At 43.4% G+C, this 21,452-nt stretch overlaps 2 protein-coding genes across 2 annotated transcripts in view; both read left to right on the plus strand.

Annotated features, from left to right (window-relative positions):
• Window positions 1–1,104: 1,104 nt before the first annotated feature.
• On the plus strand, window positions 1,105–3,369 carry LOC121554083 (protein CREG2). The gene is made up of 4 exons (XM_041867535.2): window positions 1,105–1,627; window positions 1,811–1,980; window positions 2,124–2,237; window positions 2,417–3,369. Exons 1-4 carry the CDS (start codon window positions 1,193–1,195, stop codon window positions 2,556–2,558), a joined length of 861 nt encoding a protein of 286 aa, XP_041723469.1. The 5' UTR covers window positions 1,105–1,192; the 3' UTR covers window positions 2,559–3,369.
• A 1,573-nt stretch (window positions 3,370–4,942) lies between these two features.
• LOC121554066 (alpha-1,3-mannosyl-glycoprotein 4-beta-N-acetylglucosaminyltransferase A) overlaps window positions 4,943–21,452 on the plus strand; it is a 97,046-nt gene continuing 80,536 nt past the window's right edge. Inside the window, exon 1 of the mRNA XM_041867527.2 lies at window positions 4,943–5,036. Within this exon, the coding sequence (XP_041723461.1) occupies window positions 4,943–5,036 (94 nt within the window). The remainder of the gene's footprint in view (window positions 5,037–21,452) is intronic.

Below are 21,452 nucleotides of genomic sequence, written 5' to 3' on the forward strand. Positions count from 1 at the left end.
CAATTTATGATAGCCAGTGGGACAACCACCTTATTTTTTATTGGGGGGGGTAGAAGGATTACTTTTATAATAGTCCAGGTATTCCTTAAAGAGGTAGGGTTTCAAGTGTCTCCGGAAGGTGGTCAGTGACTCCGCTGTCCTGGCGTCGTGGGGGAGCTTGTTCCACCATTTGGGTGCCAGAGCAGCGAATAGTTTTGACTGGGCTGAGCGGGAACTGTGCTTCCATAGAGGTAGGGGGGCTAGCAGGCCAGAGGTGGATGAACGTAGTGCCCTCGTTTGGGTGTAGGATCAGAGCCTGAAGGTAAGGAGGTGCCGTTCCCCTCACAGCTCCGTAGGCAAGCACCATTGTTTTGTAGCAGATGCGAGCTTCAACTGGAAGCCAGTGGAGTGTGCGGAGGAGCGGGGTGACATGAGAGAACTTGGGAAGGTTGAACACCAGACGGGCTGCAGCGTTCTGGATAAATGGTAGGGGTTTAATGGCACAGGCAGGGAGCTCAGCCAACAGCGAGTTGCAGTAATCCAGACGGGAGATGACAAATGCCTGGATTAGGACCTGTGCCGCTTTCTGTGTAAGGTAGGGTCGAACTCTGCGAATGTTGTAGAGCATGAACCTGCAGGATCGAGTCACCGCTTTGATGTTAGCGGAGAACGACAGGGTGTTGTCCAGGGTCACGCCAAGGTTCTTTGCACTCTGGGAGGAGGACACAATGGAGTTGTCAACCGTGATGGCGAGACCATGGAGCGGGTAGTCCTTCCCCGGGAGGAAGAGCAGCTCCGTCTTACCGAGGTTCAGTTTGAGGTGGTGATCCGACATCCACACTGATATGTCTGCCAGACATGCAGAGATGCGATTCGTCACCTGGTTATCAGAAGGGGGGAAAGGAGAAAATTAATTGTGTGTATGAATCTTGTTCAGTGTCTATTGCAAAATACCATAGATGGAGAGTATGATAGTAATAAATTAGTTCTGGCCTGGGAGAATTTCTCAATAAAGAAAGGAGGGCAACATTCACCCTATTATTCCTTGGCATACCAGGGGATGGCGCTGTGGCAATTGTCGTCTACCAATTTTGTAACTTGTGGCTCCGCCCATTCCTCTCCGTGTGTTATGAAAACACAACAGACACACGTGAGTCATTAAACACAAACAGAAGGACGAACTGGAGAAGGAAAGAAAATATCGCGCAGTTTGATGAAGCCACATCATCTTTCCCTGGCATTATTTGCCGCGCTACTGTGCCTTTGTGAGAACTACACTCTCAGAAACTCAGTATCTTGGGCTGTCGCCTCCAACGATGTCGTTGTGGAGGAAGAGCTGGACGCCGTGTCCGAGGAGGAGGTCGCCCCCGCTTTGCTAGTGGACAACAGCGGGCTGTGGAAACAGGCATACCCACCCTCCGTTTTACGAAATGGTGCGGAGAAGCCCAAAGAAACCGTCAAATCGAAAACGGAGGATGCAGCGCCCGTGTCATCTGCGTCCAGGGTGTTCTCCTATCGGATGGAGGAGGTGAAAGCACCCGCCAGTGCCCCCTCACCTCCCCCACATCAGGAGACTGCGAGAACCGCCAGATACATGGCCCACTACAGCGACTGGGGACATCTCGCCACCATTTCCACTCAAGACAAGGTACAGTAAAGCTTGTAGACCTACTTAAAGAAAGTGTCCTCTCCTCAGTATTGCAATTGCTCCATGAAGCACATTAACACTCAATGGACTATTATGCCTTGTTTTTAGACAACAGCCAGCTGGTCTGAAGCCTGTATGTGTGTGTCTGTACCTGTGTATAACAACATTATTTTGTATCTTCAGATTAAGGACCTTCCGTTCGGGAATATCTTCTCGGTCAGTGATGGCCCAATGGACAACAGTACAGGAGTTGTCTACTTCTACGTCACTCTGATGGACAACACTGTAGCAGACCTGAGAAGCTTCCCATTCGCCTCTCTCACCTTTTCAGAGGCAGAGGGAGACTTCTGCAGGTAGGACTGAGTGACACTCACCGCCTTTTCTTGGGTGGGTGAATGGGTGGGTAATCTTGGGTCCCCACCCAGTACTAGGTTGAAGTGGCACATTTCAAGTCTTGCTGTGTGTGATGGTTACACATTGTGCTCTGATCCCACAGGCAGCAGGTGTATGATCCTGAGGACCCCCGCTGTGCCAGACTGACCCTGACAGGCAAGATGGTGGAAGTGGGCCCAGAGGAGGTGGAGTTTGCCCAGGAGGCCATGTTCTCTAGGTGTTTGCGCACGTTAATCACTCGTCCTCCCTGAACATGTTCTGTGTGTGTTTCTGTCTATCCAATTGTCTCTCACCAGCTCACCAGTAATGAAGTCAGGGACTACACATGGGCAATACATAGCACACCTGCCTGCTTGTTTAGTGTGTATAATGCTCTCTTTTGTCCTCTCCCTCCAGACACCCTGTGATGAGGAAATGGCCAGTGGGACACAACTGGTTCTTTATGAAGCTGGAGCTCAAACAGGTCTGGCTCCAGGATTGGGTTGGAGGGGTGTCACTCATCCCCCTGGAAGACTACTTCAAAGCCACACCCTACTGAGAGGAACTTCATCCACAGTTTATATTAATTTACTGCACAGTGCCAAATACGACACACGTGTACCAATACAAGACAGGGTGTTAGCTTCTATGGGTGCCACAACAGCTGTCCTCTGACCACATTCATCACCACTCAAACACATAAGAACAGAATTGGAGACTCTAAAAGCTCTAGTTCTTGAATATTTTGAAGAGAAATGGGGAAGAATCAAGTGTTCAGTTCTAGATCTTCTCTAGGCTGAGTGTGAGTGGTCTAACCATGGTGCATGCAGAGGTAACATCTAAATGTAAGATGTCCCCCATATCAACCAGTTTGCACTAACAGATACGTGTTTTTGCAGTTCAAGGGAAAGCTTCTACAGAATGTGAATATACAGACAAGTAGATATAGATGCATATAAGCAGACACTGGAGATTGTTCCTATTAATGTAAAGATTTTGTTGAATGTACAGAATGATTTTTTTGCTTTGCAGATGTTGTTTATCCAATGCTACCACCAAGCTTTTCACAATCTTCTGTTCAACAGCTAGACAATGGCAAATCAACAACCTACCTAAAGTAGACTCCTCTGGTGGACAATAGATCTTGACTTTGATATTGAGTGTTGTTGAGTGCTTCATACTGTCAAGTCAACTTTCTATTTTATGCTGTGGTGCTGTATCTGAGTCTGAAGAAAACAGCTTTTAAAATGTGAGTGTGTCAATGACGTTGTGCATGATCTAAAGCAGAAGTTTAATTAATGATATTGTTATAGATTGTAAAACTGTACATGCAATGTTGGGAACGTAATACAAATGATTTGGTCAAATAATTTAAATGTTTTCCCAATCTTTCAATCACTGTATTTTTTAAGCATTGTCTATCTTGGTGCTTATGTGTTTTTTTTGCCAGTAAAGCTGATCAAGTGTTCTATTTTTCTTATCATTAGGTCACTGTTAATTTAGGTATGCTCTGCATAATTATGCATTGCTCAAGATGCATATTTTTCTAGCAGCTGTAGAATGATAGTATGAAAGCAAGGTGGCGCTCTTTAGACATTAAAACAATTATAGTCCGCTAAATAAAAGCTGGACAGATTCAGTCCTGAAGTAGTGCATCATATATTTAGTTATAAAAAATGTTTTCGTTTTTTTTGACAAACGGTATTTTCTAATATTGATGCTGAAGAGAGGCGTGTGTTTTACTTACTCGAGCATTCCATAAATTATGCAATGCGCAAGTTTGCTGTGTGTTGGTACTCCGCAACAAATGGCGTCTTGAATGGGGTGGCGCCTCGTGCATTGGCAGACGGTTGGCGTTGCCTGTCTGAGAATGTTTTGCAGATAAAGGAGTTTTTCTATTCAGTGATTATTCGTCACAAAACAAGAATTTGGCCAACTTCTAGAATACACGTCAGACTACAACAGTTTAACAGAGAGTAAGTGTAGCAAACGTCGTTTTTAATTGTTAAACTGTCATTTAGCTATGTATCACGTAGCTAACGTTAGCTAATCATTTCATGTTTAAGAAGCTTCAATAGAACAAGTCCCGAGCCTGTTATGTGTGCTGTGCAGCAGCTACAGAATAACCAGCCAGTAGCCGGCGTGGGAGTCTTTATCAGACAGGTAACTTAGCTAGCTATGTATTAGTCTGCCATCCGCTAGTGTAGGTGTAACTAAGTCTTTTCATTAATATAGTTAACCTTATCTTGGATAAGATCGTCTTCTAAATGACTAAAATGTAAATATGGAGAAGCACAGACACTACATAATGGTCTGGTTCCTAGCAAAGACTACCCTTATCTCTTACCCTCTAAATGTGGCAGTTACAGTAACGTTATCTAGTTTTTTTTATCTAGACTAATGCAATGTTCTCTTCGTGTCAAACCAGTTGATTCTGTTTACTCTTGCCATCCCCAGAATCACCAGAGTGCAGAAGTTCAAGGAGGCGTATCGTCAACACTAAGGTTCAGGATATTTAATTTTCAGTTTCTACATCCTCACTTTGTGCGGTGACTGCCACTGAGTGGAGGTGAATAATCATACCGCCCGACCATGCTCAAAACACGGGGAGATTCAGATTGTAGAACGCGCAGAAGCCTCGGTGTAGGTAGGGCTGCCTCGTGACTGACCACCCTCAAGCGAGAGGGAAAGAGAGCTCGACAAGTCACTCACTTACCGAAAAGGCACTGAGTGTGGACTAATTGCGACAGACAGGGAACGATCAAGAAATACATCATCCACCTTTTAAGCTAGCCCAACTTCTCAAACCTCCTCCCTTCCTACCGAGGCAAGCTACCGTATGTACGCACCTCAGCCTAGACGGACAACCCTGAAGGCAGTGAACAAGAGAGGCACGCCAGCACCGGGGTCCCCGCGCTTCGTGGAGAGAATCGCTGAAATGAGATGAGGCTCAGAAATGGAACGGTTGCAACTGCTATCATTTTCTTCACGTCGTTTCTCAGCCTGTCTTGGTACACAGCCTGGCAGAATAGCAAAGGTAAGCTAGTGGCTAGCTACCACTGTATTACTATAAGTCAATAACTGACAGCTGGCTAACCTAGCTAGCTAACGTTTTTGACAGCTGTTTATGACTGGTTGATGGACAGCAGGCTGGCTAGCTAGCAACACCTTTTCTAACTGAACTTAATGCAGTGACAGATGGACGAACAGATTGGCACTTTATATGAACTGTCTTGTTGGCTGCCTACAATGCTTTATCATCTTAAACTAGGGCTGGGCGATATGGCCAGCATATCATATCACAGTATTTTTAAAATGTTTTGATGGTTTTAGGGTATTTTATGTTTTTGAATAATAAGTTATACATTTACGAGTAGTGAGTGACCCTAGGGTGGCAACATATACACTACATGACCAAAAGTATGTGGACAGCTGCTTGTCGAACATCTCATTCCAAAATTATGGACATTTAATATGGAGTTTGTTCCCCCTTTGCTGCTATAACAGCCTCCACTCTTCTGGGAAGGCTTTCCACTAGATGTTGGAACATTGCTGCAGGGACTTGCTTCCATTCAGCCACAAGGGCATTAGTGAGGTTGGGCAATGATGTTGGGCGACTAGGCCTGGCTCGCAGTCTGTGTTCCAATTCATCCCAAAGGTGTTCGATGGGGTTGAGGCTCAGGGCTCTGTGCAGGCCAGTCAAGTTCTTCTACACCGATCTCGACAAACTATTTCTCTATGGACCTCGCTTTGTGTACTGAGGCATTGTCATGCTGAAACAGGAAAGGGCCTTCCCCAAACTGTTGCCACAAAGTGGAAGCACAATCATCTAGAATGTCATTGTATACTGTAGCGTTAAGATTTCCCTTCACTGGAACTAAGGGGCCATGAAAAACAGCCCCAGACCATTATTCCTCCTCCACCACCAAACTTGACAGTTGGCACTATGCATTCGGTCAGGTAGCATTCTCCTGGCATCTGCCAAACCCAGATTTGTCCGTCAGTCTGCCAGATGGTGAAGCGTCAGTCATCACTCCAGAGAACGCGTTTCCACTGCTCCAAAGTCCAATGGCGGCGAGCGTTACACCACTCCAGCCGACGCTTGGCATTGCACATGGTGATCTTCGGCTTGTGTGCGGCTGCTTGGCCATGGAAACCCATTTCATGAAGTTCAGACGAACAGTTATTGTGCTGATCAATCAATCAATCAATTTTATTTTATATAGCCCTTCTTACATCAGCTAATATCTCGAAGTGCTTTACAGAAACCCAGCCTAAAACCCCAAACAGCTAGTAATGCAGGTGTAGAAGCACGGTGGCTAGGAAAAACTCCCTAGAAAGGCCAAAACCTAGGAAGAAACCTAGAGAGGAACCAGGCTATGAGGGGTGGCCAGTCCTCTTCTGGCTGTGCCGGGTGGAGATTATAACAGAACCATGCCAAGATGTTGCTTTCAGAGGCAGTTTGGAACTCAGTAGTGAGTGTTGCAACCGAGGACAGAAGATTTTTACAGGCTACGTGCTTTAGCACTCCACGGTCCCGTTCTGTGAGCTTGTGTGGCCTACCACTGAGCCGTTGTTGCTTCTAGATGTTGCCACTTCACAATAACAGCACTTATAGTTGACCGGGGCAGTTCTAGCAGGGCAGAAATGTGACGAACTGACTTGTTGGAAAGGTAGCATCCTATGACTGTGCCAAGTCATTGAGCTCTTCAGTAAGGCCATTATACTGGCAATGTTTGTCTATGGATATTGCATGGCTGTGCGCTCGATTTTATACACCTGTCAGCAACGGGTGTGGCTGAAATGGCCAAATCCAATAAATTGAAGGGATGTCTACATACTTTTGTATGTAGACATCCCCCCCCCATCTATCTACACACTACCCCATAATGACAAATCCAAAACATGTTTTTAGATTTTTTTGGTGCACATTTATAAAAAATTAAACACTTTAATAATCTATTTACATAAGTATTCAGACCCTTTACTCAGTTCTCTGTTGAAGCACCTTTGGCAGCGATTACAGCCTCAAGTCTTCTTGGGTATGACGCTACAAGCTTGGCACACCTGTATTTGGGGAGTTTCTCCCATTCTTCTCTGCAGATCCTCTCAAGCTCTGTCCGGTTGGATGGGGAGCGTCGCTGCACAGCTATTTTCAGGTCTCTCTAGAGATGTTAGATCGGGTTCAAGTCCGGCCTCTGGCTGGGCCACTCAAGGACATTCAGAGACTTGTCCCGAAGCCACTCCTGCGTTGTCTTGGCTGTGTGTGCTTAGGGTCGTTGTCCTGTTGGAAGGTGAACCTTCTCCCCAGTCTGAGGTCCTGAGCGCTCTGGAGAAGGTTTTCATCAAGGATCTCTCTGTACTTTGCTGCGTTCATTTTAAATAAATTCATTAGGCCCTAATCTATGGATTTCACATGACTGGGCAGGGGTGCAGCCTTGGAGGGCATAGACCCACCCACTTGGCAGCCAGGTCCACCCCCCATCAGATTATCCAGTAGGTGAAGAAGCCAGATGTGGTGGTCTTGGGCTGACGTGGTTACACGTGGTCTGCGGTTGTTAGGCCAGTTGGATGTACTTCCAAATTCTCTAAAACGATATTGGAGGCAGCTTATGGTATAGAAATGAACATTCAATTCTCAGGCAACAGCTCTGGTGGACATTCCTGCAATCAGCATGCCAATTGCACGCTCCCTCAAAACTTGAGACATCTGTGGCGTTGTGTTGTGTGACAAAACTGCATGTTTTAGTGGCCTTTTATTGTCCCCAGCACAAGGTGCACCTGTGTAATGATCATGCGGTTTAATCAGTTTCTTGATATGCCACTATTGTCAGGTGGATGGATTATCTTGGCAAAGGAGAAATGCTCACTAACAGGGATGTAAACAAATTTGTGCACAAAATTTGAGAGAAGCTTTTTGTGCATGTGGAACATTTTAGGGATTGAAACATGGGACCAACACTTTACATGGTGCGTGTATATTTTTGTTCAGTGTAGAATGATTATTCTAATTCTATAGTTAGGATATAATAGTGGGTACTTTGAATAGTGTTGTTTGACATTACAATGGATGAAAATGCCAGGGAGGAGTTATTGTGAAGGGAGAAACCTAAGTGTTTCCTAGGGAACACTCTAATCTTTGGCTACGTTGAATGTTTTATCTTAGCTACTTCATGTAGCTAACATTCATGCTTCACGTATTCCTCTTTGATTTAGAAGGTACTGTTGCACAAACATGCTGCTTTTAGGTCTACACCGACACTGGTATTGTCAGACTGTATATCTAGTTACCTTTGCTCTGACTCAGTACATTTATTAGCTACTTAGCTAGCCAGCTAACTAGCGATTAGCATTAGCGTCTAACAAGATTTAGGCCCAACTTGCTAAGAACAGACAAACTAACCATTTGCATATGTAAGAAACACAAACTAATTGTGTAATTATAGAATGCTAGTGGATTTATATTAAGAAGCAAAGTGAAAACAGCGTCGTTGTCAACAACATTGTTGCTTGCGCTGCATTGACCATGGAGACTGAACGCAAGTGTCTCGTGGTCAAGCAACAACACATGTTGTCCTTGAGTGACGGAACGGGGATAGGTCTGTGTGGAAAGCGGCATGGAGAGAGCGGAGAGGGATGACTAACGTACCGGAGTAAACTATAAAAATTTACGTTACACACGGCGTATTACATTTAACAAACTAAACATTTCAATACTGTTATAGAAGGTACAGTAAAACCCCAAACCGTATCGTGCATCAATACCGGAATATCGTCAAATACGGTGTCCCGCCCAGCCCTATTCAAAACTGGACATTAGGATATTGACACAGATTGCTATGTAACAGGGTCCTCTTTGTGCGAGGGCTATAGATGGCAACCATCCCTACACTATCACAGGGGGACATGGCTATCCATAATAATGATAGCATCTGTCTGTCTGTGAGGATAGCAGGTTATTCATGCCAGATACAGCAAAGCTATGAAAATCCACAGCCTTTGAGTTTTGCATGCAACCCAGCAAGCTAGGGAGCTGAGGACAAGATCGATTCTCTTGCTCATGTATTTTGACATCATCATTCAGCAGTCAATCATTTCCAGGTTCAACTCCTCTATTTATTGATTAGAAGCAATTTTACATGCTTGCCATGACTGCTTGCCACTCATTTAAAAGTGTGTGTGGTGTGCACGCTTGTGCACTGAAAATGTAGGCCTAGTTTGTTGATAAGATGCCAGCTACGTCTTCTGTTTCCCCCTCTTTCTCTCTTGCTTCATTCTTTTCACAACTAACGAAAGCAAAGTGATTCATAGGTGTCGTGTTCCTTCCAACTAAATGCTTCTGTGGTTACTCTTCACAAAACTAAATTAAAGAAACACACACATCCAATACTGTAATATGTGTCTGGTCCAAGGTTAACTCAGTCCAATGTGGGAACTAGAAACAGTTATATGGGTGGCAGTGGCTTGTTATCAACAGAGTGTAAATAATTGTGACCTTTTAGATAAATTCCAAGCCAAGGCCTCACAATGATTAGGCTTTTTATCAGCTCAATGGGAACATAGCTACACAGCTCTCGAGGGAATCAAGTGCCTTTACTGCTTTAGCTAGGTCAGGCCATCAGTGTTTCATCGATTGGATCAAAATGAAGGACAAATTGGATGTGTAGTGTACAAGAGCAAGTACATTAAAATCCTTTAGTATAAGGAACGATTGTACATCATGAAGCGTCACCCCTCTTTTCATGCACCTGTTGGTACCACCCTAACGGGTTACGTTAACCTTGTATGGAGAGGGAAGGCTTTTCCAAATCACGTGTATGAGAGGTGTGGCTCATTGTGAAACCAAATACTGGTTGTCTTGTAAATGGGTTGTTCCATTATATTTCAATCACTTTTTGACTGCACCCCTTTTTAGATTTAAAGAACAATTTTAAAGCTTACAAACAGGGTTGTCAAACTTTTATAATTTATTGAAGAAAATAAATAATCATTTTCACACACTACATGACCAAAAGTATGTGGACATCTGCTCGTCGAACATCTCATTCCACAATCATGAGCATTATTTTGGAGTTGGTTCCCCCCCTTTGCTGGTATAACAGCCTTGACTCTTCTGGGAAGGCTTTCCACTAGCTGTTGGAACATTGCTGTGGGGACTTGCTTCCTTTTCAGCAACAAGCATTAGTGAGGTTGGGCACTTATGTTGGGCGATTAGGCCTGGCTCGCAGTCGGCGTTCCAATTCATCCCAAAGGTGTTCGATGGGGTTGAGGCTCAGGGCTCTGTGCAGGCCAGTCAAGTTCTTCCACACCGATCTCGACAAACCATTTATGTATGGCCTCGCTTTGTCATGCTGAAACAGGAAAGGGCCTTCCCCAAACTGTTGCCACCAAGTTGGAAGCACAGAATCGTCTAGAATGTCATTGTATGCTGTAGAGTTAAGATTTCCCTTCACTGGAAATAAGGGGCCTAGCCCGAACCATGGAAAAACAGCCTCAGACAATTATTCCTTCTCCACCAAACTTTACAGTTGGCACTATGCATTGGGGCAGATAGCGTCCTTCTGGCATCCGCCAAACCCAGATCCGTCCGTCAGACTGCCAGATGGTGAAGCGTGATTCATTACTCCAGAGAGCACGTTTCCACTGCTCCAGAGTGCAATCGTGGCGAGATTTATACCACTCCAGCCGACGCTTGGCATTGCGCATGGTGATCTTCAGCTTGTGTGCGGCTGCTCGGTCATGGAAACCCATTTCATGAAGCTCCCGACGATCAGTTCTTGTGCTGACGTTGCTTCCAGAGGCTGTTTGGAACTCGGTAGTGAGTGTTGCAACCGCGGACAGACAATATTTACACGCTTCAGCACTTGGCCGTCCTGTTCTGTGAGCTTGTGTTGCGCCTAAACGTTTCCACTTCACAGTAACAGCACTTACAGTTGAACGAGCCAGCACTAGCAGGGCTGAAATTTGACGAACTGACTTGTTGGAAAGGTGGCATCCTATGACAGTGCCACATTGAAAGTCACTGAGCTCTTCAGTAAGGCCATTCTACTGCCAATGTTTGTCTATGGAGATTGCCTGGCTATGTGCTAGACTGTATACGTCTGTCAGCAACGGGTGTGGCTGAAATAGCCGAATCCACTAATTTGAAGGGGTGTCGACATACTTTTGTGTGTGTGTGTAATACATAGTGTAGCTATGTTGTCGCTTAGACCCTATTTTACATGATCTAAGGCAGGGGTACTCAAGTACTATTTGAGAAGGTTTCAAATACATTTCACAAACACATTTCTGAAGTGGCAAAGGTCAGGATGGAAAATGTAATTTTGATATATACACACACACACACACAACCAGTCAAACGTTTGGATACGCCTACTCATTCAAGGGTTTTTCTTTAGCTTTACTATTTTCTACATTGTAGAATAATAGTGAAAACATAAACTATGAAATAACACATGGAATCATGTAGTAACCAAAAGTGTGTTAAACAAATCAAAATATATTTTATATTTGAGATTCTTCAAATAGCCATCCTTTACCTTTATGACAGCTTTGCACATTCTTGGCATTCTCTTAACCAGCTTCACCTGGAATGCTTTTCCAACAGTCTTGAAGGAGTTCCCACATATGCGGAGCACTTGTTGGCTGCTTTTCCTTCACTCTGACGTCCTACTCATCCCAAACCATCTCAATTGGGTTGAGGTAGGGGGATTGTGGAAGCCAGGTAATCTGATGCAGCACTCCATCACTCTCCTTCTTGGTAAAATAGCCCTTACACAGCCTGGAGGTGTGTTGGGTCATTGTCCTGTTGAAAAACAAATGATAGTCCCACAAAGCCCAAATCAGATGGGATGGCGTTTCGCTGCAGAATGCTGTGGTAGCCATGCTGGTTAAGTGTGCCTTGAATTCTAAATAAATCACACAGTGTCACCAGCAAAGCACCCCCATACCATAACACCACCTCCTCCATGCTTTACAGTGGGAACTACACATGCGGAGATAATCTGTTCACCCACACTGCGTCTCACAAAGACACGGCGGTTTGAACCAAAAATCTCCAATTTGGACTCATCAGACCAAAGGACAAATTATCCACCGGTCTAATGTCCATTGCTCATGTTTCTTGGCCCAAGCAGGTCTCTTATTGGTGTCCTTTAGTAGTGGTTTCTTTGCAGCAATTCGACCATGAAGGCCTGATTCACACAGTCCCTTCTGAGCAGTTGATGTTGAGATATGTCTGTTACTTGAACTCTGTGAAGCATTTATTTGGGCTGCAATTTCTGAGGCTGGTAACTCTAATGAACTTATCCTCTGCAGCAGAGGTAACTCTGGGTCTTCCATTCCTGTGGCGGTCCTCATGAGAGCCAGTTTCATCATAGCGCTTGATGGCTTTTGCGACTGCACTGGAAGAAACTTTCAAAGTTCATGTTTTAAAGTAATGATGGACTGTTGTTTTTCGTTTGCATATTTGAGCTGTTCTTGACATATGGACTTTTTGGTATTTTACCAAATAGAGCTATCTTCTGTATACCACCCCTACATTGTCACAACACAACTGATTGGCTCAAACGCATTAAGAAAAAGAAATTCCACAAATTAACTTTTAAGAAGGCCCACCTGTTAATTGAAATGCATTCCAGGTGACTACCTCATGAAGCTGGTTGAGAGAATGCCAAGAGTGTGCAAAGCTGTCAAGGCAAAGGGGGCTATTTGAAGAATCTCAACTATAACATATATATTTTGATTTGTTTAACACACTTTTGGTTACTACATGATTCCATGTGTTATTTCATAGTTTTGATTTCTTCACTATTATTCTACAATTTAAAAAATAAAGAAAAACCCTTGAATGAGTAGGTGTGTCCAAACTTTTGACTGACATATATGTATGTATGTATATATACAGTGAGGGGAAAAAAGTATTTGATCCCCTGCTGATTTTGTACGTTTGCCCACTGACAAAGACATGATCAGTCTATAATTTTAATGGTAGGTTTATTTGAACAGTGAGAGACAGAATAACAACAACAAATTCCAGAAAAATGCATGTCAAAAATGTTATAAATTGATTTGCATTTAAATGAGGGAAATAAGTATTTAACCCCTCTGCAAAACATTACTTAGTACTTGGTGGCAAAACCCTTGTTGGCAATCACAGAGGTCCGACGTTTCTTGTAGTTGGCCACCAGGTTTGCACACATCTCAGGAGGGATTTTGTTCTACTCTTCTCTTTGCAGATCTTCTCCAAGTCATTAAGGTTTCGAGGCTGACATTTGGCAACTCGAACCTTCAGCTCCCTCCACAGATTTTCTATGGGATTAAGGTCTGGAGACTGGCTAGGCCACTCCAAGACCTTAATGTGCTTCTTCTTGAGCCACTCCTTTGTTGCCTTGGCCGTGTGTTTTGGGTCATTGTCATGCTGGAATACCCATCCACGACCCATTTTCAATGCCCTGGCTGAGGGAAGGAGGTTCTCACCCAAGATTTGATGGTACATGGCCCCGTCAATCGTCCCTTTGATGCAGTGAAGTTGTCCTGTCCCCTTAGCAGAAAAACACCCCCAAAGCATAATGTTTCCACCTCCATGTTTGACGGTGGGGACTGTGTTCTTGGGGTCATAGGCAGCATTCCTCCTCCTCCAAACATGGCGAGTTGAGTTGAGTTGATGCCTCGAGCTCGATTTTGGTCTCATCTGACCACAACACTTTCACCCAGTTCTCCTCTGAATCATTCAGATGTTCATTGGCAAACTTCAGACGGCCCTGTATATGTGCTTTTTTGAGCAGGGGGACCTTGCGGGCGCTGCAGGATTTCAGTCCTTCACGGCGTAGTGTGTTACCAATTGTTTTCTTGGTGACTATGGTCCCAGCTGCCTTGAGATCATTGACAAGATCCTCCCGTGTAGTTCTGAGCTGATTCCTCACCGTTCTCATGATCATTGCAACTCCACGAGGTGAGATCTTGCATGGAGCCCCAGGCCGAGGGAGATTGACAGTTCTTTTGTGTTTCTTCCATTTGCGAATAATCGCACCAACTGTTGTCACCTTCTCACCAAGCTGCTTGGCAATGGTGTTGTAGCCCATTCCAGCCTTGTGTAGGTCTACAATCATGTCCCTGACATCCTTGGAGAGCTCTTTGGTCTTGGCCATGGTGGAGAGTTTGGAATCTGATTGATTGCTTCTGTGGACAGGTGTCTTTTATACAGGTAACAAGCTGAGATTAGGAGCACTCCCTTTAAGAGTGTGCTCCTAATCTCAGCTCGTTACCTGTATAAAAGACACCTGGGAGCCAGAAATCTTTCTGATTGAGAGGGGGTCAAATACTTATTTCCCTCATTAAAATGCTAATCAATTTATAACATTTTTGACATGCGTTTTTCTGGATTTTGTTGTTGTTATTCTGTCTCTCACTGTTCAAATACACCTACAGTGGGGAGAACAAGTATTTGATACACTGCCGATTTTGCAGGTTTTCCTACTTACAAAGCATGTAGAGGTCTGTCATTTTTATCATAGGTACACTTCAACTGTGCAAGACGGAATCTAAAACAAAAATCCAGAAAATCACATTGTATGATTTTTAAGTAATTCATTTGCATTTTATTGCATGACATAAGTAATTGATACATCAGAAAAGCAGAACTTAATATTTGGTACAGAAACCTTTGTTTGCAATTACAGAGATTATTTGTTTCCTGTAGGTCTTGACCAGGTTTGCACACACAGCAGCAGGGATTTTGGCCCACTACTCCATACAGACCTTCCCCATCCATCCTCCCCTCAATACGGTGCAGTCGTCCTGTCCCCTTCCACTTCCATGCTTCATGGTTGGGATGGTGTTCTTGGGGTTGTACTCATCCTTCTTCTTCCTCCAAACACGGCGAGTGGAGTTTAGACCAAAAAGCTATATTTTTGTCTCATCAGACCACATGACCTTCTCCCATTCCTCCTCTGGATCATCCAGATGGTCATTGGCAAACTTCAGACGGGCCTGGACATGCGCTGGCTTGAGCAGGGGGACCTTGCGTGCGCTGCAGGATTTTAATCCATGACGGCGTAGTGTGTTACTAATGGTTTTCTTTGAGACTGTGGTCCCAGCTCGCTTCAGGTCATTGACCAGGTCCCGCCGTGTAGTTCTGGGCTGATCCCTCACCTTCCTCATGATCATTGATGCCCCACGAGGTGAGATCTTGCATGGAGCCCCAGACTGAGGGTGATTGACTGTCATCTTGAACTTCTTCCATTTTCTAATAATTGCGCCAACAGTTGTTGCCGTCTCACCAAGCTGCTTGCCTATTGTCCTGTAGCCCATCCCAGCCTTGTGCAGGTCTACAATTTTATCCCTGATGTCCTTACACAGCTCTCTGGTCTTGGCCATTGTGGAGAGGTTGGAGTCTGTTTGAGTGTGCGTACAGGTGTCTTTTATACAGGTAAAGAGTTCAAACGGGTGCAGTTAATACAGGTAATGAGTGGAGAACAGGAGGGCTTCTTAAAGAAAAACTAACTGGTCTGTGAGAGCCGGAATTCTTATTGGTTGGTAGGTGATCAAATACTTATGTCATGCAATAAAATGCAAATTAATTACTTAAAAATCATACAATGTGATTTGGGTTGTGTGGGTTGTGGCCGCCATCAGTTGAGACACAGCAAACTCTTGTATACAGGGTGGGTGTCATTTCAATCATAGAATTATAAATAATAGAATCAGACCACTGCAATTTAGCTGGTACCAGGGTTGGGCGTTATCCAGATTTTGATATGGTCATACCGTCCTTCTCTCATCCCGTGATTTATAGTATTACTGGCTTAGTATGCAAGGGGGTGCCAAAAAATGCAAAACAATTCCTTTAGGCTTCTATTACCAGAATGCGAACAAAATTTGCACAAGTAATAGCGAATGTCCATGGAGGCTGCTAGCTAAATATGCTAACAGACAGGCAGTCCAACTCATAAAGTTATGTATATAGGTAGGAGCTACCGAATGTCATTTTTGTTGAGTTTGGACATTTACAAGCGAATGTGAATGAAATACCTTGTGCAAATGAATAGTACTTGCTCTTAATATGCCATTTAGCAGACGCTTTTATCCAAAGCGACTTACAGTCATGCGTGCATACACTTTTCTTTTTGTGTATGGGTGGTCCCGGGGATCGAACCCACTACCTTGGCGTTACAAGCGCCGTGCTCTACCAGCTGAGCTACAGAGGAGCATGTGTACACACTGTGTCTGTGTGGAGTCTGGAGTCACTAGGGCAACGGGCCTGCCTGCCCTGCTCAGAGAAGATGGAGGGGCTGAAAACGGAGAGGAGAAAGAACCCACAAGGAAATCAAAAGATGGCAGTGGCAGCTGTACAGATGACTCATCTAAAGGGCTTTGACTTCTCAAACATGTCAGAAAGCCAACACAAAATGATGCCCCGTCACCTTTATTAATTCCGCCACTTACTTTGATAATGCGATTAGGCTTGCTTTTTCATTGTATGCTCATTTAGCCTATTTGTGTGGCTGCAAGCCAAATAGTGTTGAACTTCTTATTTGATAAAAATGAAACTATTTTCTGCTGAATGTGTTGCACTAATGCATTTTCTGTGAAGGAAAACTATAGAATCAAGTCCCTGATCACCCTATTGAAGCAAAAAAAAAATGTTACTTTCAATATAAAATGCGACCCCTGTCAATACACAGTTGGACTCACCTGCTCCCGCTTTCTCCAGTTATGCTGTTTACAAACAAACACGTGACTGGTTCAACTGTTCTGGGGAACTACGGTAAGCTTCATAATGTAAAATAATGTGACCGGTGAAATGAAGAACGCAATCTGCTTTATCTTCTAACATATTGCACAAGTTGACTGCAGGTATTTACTTAGAAAGAAGGTACAAATATAATAATGTATAGAAAAACTTCAAATAAATATTTTTGACGGTATTGGAAAAACCATTCCATGGCTATTTCCAAATACCCGGTATACCGCCCAAACCTAGCTGGTACGTCACTGAAATGTTAAGTTGAATTGAAATTAACTGGTTTACCCACTGTCAATTTTAAATTTAAGTAGGGATGTCTATAATTCTATAGTTCTATGATTTCAATAGGTTTCCTATAGAAGATTGACAGTATAATTTAAAAACGATATTCCCATTCAACATTCTGTGATGTGTGGACCTCCAACAATCTTTGTGATACCATTTGCAAGTTTACATTCATCAGCCAAAACGTGACACCCAGCCTGTATTCAAGAGTATGCGGTGTCTCAACCGATGGCGGGCACAACAAACACATCAGATTATAATATTGATGGAAAATGTCCATTTTTAATTAATTTCTTTCAACAAATTATAAAATAGTTTGACAATACTGTTTTTGTAAGTGTTTAAGTTATATCAAACTCAACCGTTTATCTTTTCCAGGGATGAAGACATGGATGTCTCATGGTAGAGTGGGGTATGCAACAGCAGGTCCGGGACAAGGTAGCACGTCCGGTGAACAGGTCAGGGTTCTATAGCCGCAGGCAGAACAGCAGAAACTGGATTAGCAGCACGACCAGGTGGACGGGGACAGACAGGAGTTGTCAGGCCAGGTAGTCCTGAGACATGGTCCTTGGGCTCAGGTCGTCCGGGAGGGGAGAGATGGGAGAATTACAGGGTGCCTACCTAAGATCACACAGGACACCAGATAAGACAGGAGAATTACACCAAATAGGACAGACTGATCCTAGCCCCCGGCACATTGCAGCATAGATACTGGAGACTGAGACGGGGGGAGGGGGGGACACTGTGGCCCCGTCCAAAGTTACCCCCGGACAGGGCCAACCAGGCAGGATATAGCCCCACCCACTTTTCCAAAGCACAGCCCCCACACTACCAAAGGGATATCAACAGAACACTAACTTACTACTCTGAGACAAGGCCAAGTATAGGCCATGAATATCTCCCCCACTGCAAAAGCCCAAGGGGGCGCAAAACCGGACAGACAGGAAGATCACGTCAGTGACTCAACCTTCTCAAGTTGAGTATAGCTAAAAAAGCCTGGTACAACATGGGAGAGCGTGAGCAAGCCAGTGACTCAGCCCCTGTAATGGGGTCAGAGGCAGAGAATCCCAGTGGAGAGAGGGGAGCCTGTTGTTGCAACTGTTGTCATGGTAACCTGACAGCTGCATGTTCTAAATTCCTCAATTTGAAAGGGTAGGAAGCATGTTTTTATTCAAAGTAACAACACAGTGTGGTCAAAATGACTTAGTAACTTAGTTGTAGTCATGGTCTGGTTACCTATACATTTTTTTTTACATATCCGGGAATAAATATCTTCAGAACTACCCACAATCCACTATTTCTACTTTGTGCTACCGAGTTCGTATGCTAGATCAAGCTGTCTAATGTTAGCACAGGCACAAAGTCTGAAGAGCATGTGGCTATCTAGTGTGAACCCCTTAGCACTGAATGCTCTGGTGCCTTCTTGCCGTGGGCTCAAAACGAAGGAAAATTATACATGCTTGCTCTAATTGTGTAACAGTGATCCCTCATCTTCTCCTTTTTGTTTTTGTCAACTTTTCGGCATGTTCTCTGTGTTTTGTAACGTTTTCCACATTGGCTTAGTGCTAGCTGACTGGCACATGGAATCTATCTATTTTGGATTTTTCTCGCTATAGCTATTGGATTTTTCATGACTTTTTTTTTTCTCCCTGATTTTGGTTTAATTTGAAGTTATATATTTAGAAGTTATTTCTGTTGCAGTTTACATTGTAGGGAATAGGCTGGCTTGCCGGTTCCTCCATATTATCACACCACCCCAGGAAAAACATTTCCCGACATGACTTCGGCGTTCTTGTTAATTCTGATTTTGTTTTCATGTAATTTTTATTTTTATGCACACCTAATTTCTTTACATTCACAACAGTAAGTTAGCAGCTTGCCATAGCCTACTTGTAAATTACGTTTTATTTTCCCTTTACTGTGAATAAAAAGTTTGCTACTCAAAACGTTGTCAGATATGTTCTGGTAATTATATGAGCTGGCTAGACAAATCCATTATTAATTTCTTTATACAGGTCCTAGAAAACATTTAAGACTAATAAAATGTATTTTCAATAGAATAGCATATTTTGAGTGTGATTCACATTGGATGTGGTCACACCATTGCGAGGTTTCTCTTTTCAAACTCCCCAACATATATTTTGGCTGAAGACAGTCTACTAATGATTTGTAGTTTAAGTTAGAAACTTATGCACATTAACCCATCATTTATTAGCTAAATATAAGGGCCTTTAATTATTTACCTGTCAAAGTCACGAAAAAAAGATTAAATAGCAGTGTGCAACACTGCATTCCCCCAGGCTAAATGCCAAACCATTTTTGTGACAATTAACAAGGGCAGAACTACATACATTTAAATGGAGAGAATAAATGTAACCTAATTCTGTGAAGCTTTGTGATTGCCAAGGACAAGTTTGATGTTGGACAACAATAGAATGTTCATGAATTAATCCGTGCCGAAGACAGTAAGGTAAAAGGCAACGTTTATACTGAGGTGGGACTTCTAAATACATTACCGCAATCATGACTAGGTCGGTTGGTGAAAATAAAAGTACAGGGTTTTGTTGCCGGCAATACTGTTCAGATGTAAAGAAAAGGCGGCAAAAAGTTGGCGGCATGGTCAAATTGGACGAAAAACCTCATGGTATGAAAGCTATATAATAAGTTACTTTCTGACCACTTCTACCATAGGCAAATAGGTCTAGAACGTTTCGTTCAAATCAAAAGGGGTGCGGTCAAAAAGTTATTGAAATTAAGTGGAACGACCCAAATGTCAACCTGCTGTAGGCCTCACATTTTATTAGATAAAACCAACACATGATGTGCAAATCAAAATCAAATGTTATTTGTCACATGCGCCGAATACAACAGGTGTAGACCTTACAGTGAAATGCTTACTCGCAAGCCCTTAACCAACAATGCAGTTTTAAGAAAAATGTGTTACAAGTATTTACTAAATAAACTAAAGTAAAATAAGAAAATAGAAAAATAACAAATAATTAAAGAGCAACAATAAAATAACAGTAACGGGCTATATACAGGGTAACGGTACAGAGTCAATGTGCGGGGGCACAGGTTAGGGTTTCCTTCCTCTGCAGTAGCTTATGTTATGACGTGTCACTAAATCTATACATTTTCTAACGGCAGGAAATTAATTTAAAACATTCTTTCTGACTGATCGCGATCACAGTGATGAATGATGGCACAGTACAAGATAATCTAGGCATACCTGTTAGATTGGTTTTTGTATTGTTTGGTTGTCATGGAATGTGGAGTTAGTGATGGTAGAGGTGTTATGAATTGTTTAGGATTTGTTGGGATGATACATAAATAATAGTCTCATTCTAGTTCTGAGGTATGCTAAGTGTATTTCCTTGTTCTGGAATGTTTTTGCAGTCCTAGAAGAGAAGTATCAACCAGGCATTGATTCATAGTGGGATAAGATCAGAGAACGGGCAAACATTGATTTCCATCTAAAACTCCATCTTTGAGGAAGAGGTTTGAAGAGAAATCTATTGACACAAGCTCTGGGTTTCAGACACTCCCTTCAGTAGAAACTTCACTATTGTTCAGTCTTTATTCTGTAATGTTAAGCGGTGCTGTTCTGAAAAATTGAAGGGATTCCACACAAATACACTGAAATCAGAAATCCTCACAAATGACTAGGCCTCAATCATGCACTGCATACTTTTCAATATTTGGTTGTCATAGTTAAATCCTTCTGAAACTGGAGGAATGATTATAAAACTGCATTACTGCACGCATTCTTCCACTCAAGCACCTCATGCATGCATGGGTTTACTGTTTGTGTCTGCGTTTAGGAGGAAAACAGACGGGCGGGCGGGCAGGCAGGCAGGCAGATAAACGCCTCCCCAAATGTCAGCCAGCAGGACGTTGAAGAGAAGCGTAATGATTGTGGCACAAAGCTTTGCATTCATAAACACTCACTGGCTGCTCCACCTGGCCCAACAGTCAGTCAGAATTCATAGCAAAGTTGTGCTGTGCTTTGGATCAGGGTCTCTTGTGTTTCTCACATTCAGACCAGTGAGTGCTGCTGCTTTGGTACTACAGCAGAGTGTTCCTCAACCTCCCCAGCACCGCTCCCTGGGATGTTGCTGACCTGTCCCTCAGATGGGTCGCTGACATTCATTTAGTCTCAAGTTCTTTTCAAGTGCTAGTTTTAATGGAAGCAGACGGTCCTCCAAGGTGGAAGAACCATAGCTTGGCTGTCCCTGGTATGAATAAGGTTAGCAGGGCCTAAAATTAACACCTGCAAAATGCGGGTAGATTTTGGCATAAGATATCTATTTCACCAGCCACGTTGGCAGGTTGTCAGGTCTCTACAGTGCGAGCATTTCACTCACATTTGTGAATAAAAATAGTCACGTATGATCACATTTATAGTAAAATAAATGCTGCAGT

This window comes from Coregonus clupeaformis, chromosome 23 (assembly GCF_020615455.1).
Source record: "Coregonus clupeaformis isolate EN_2021a chromosome 23, ASM2061545v1, whole genome shotgun sequence".
NCBI lineage: Eukaryota > Metazoa > Chordata > Actinopteri > Salmoniformes > Salmonidae > Coregonus > Coregonus clupeaformis.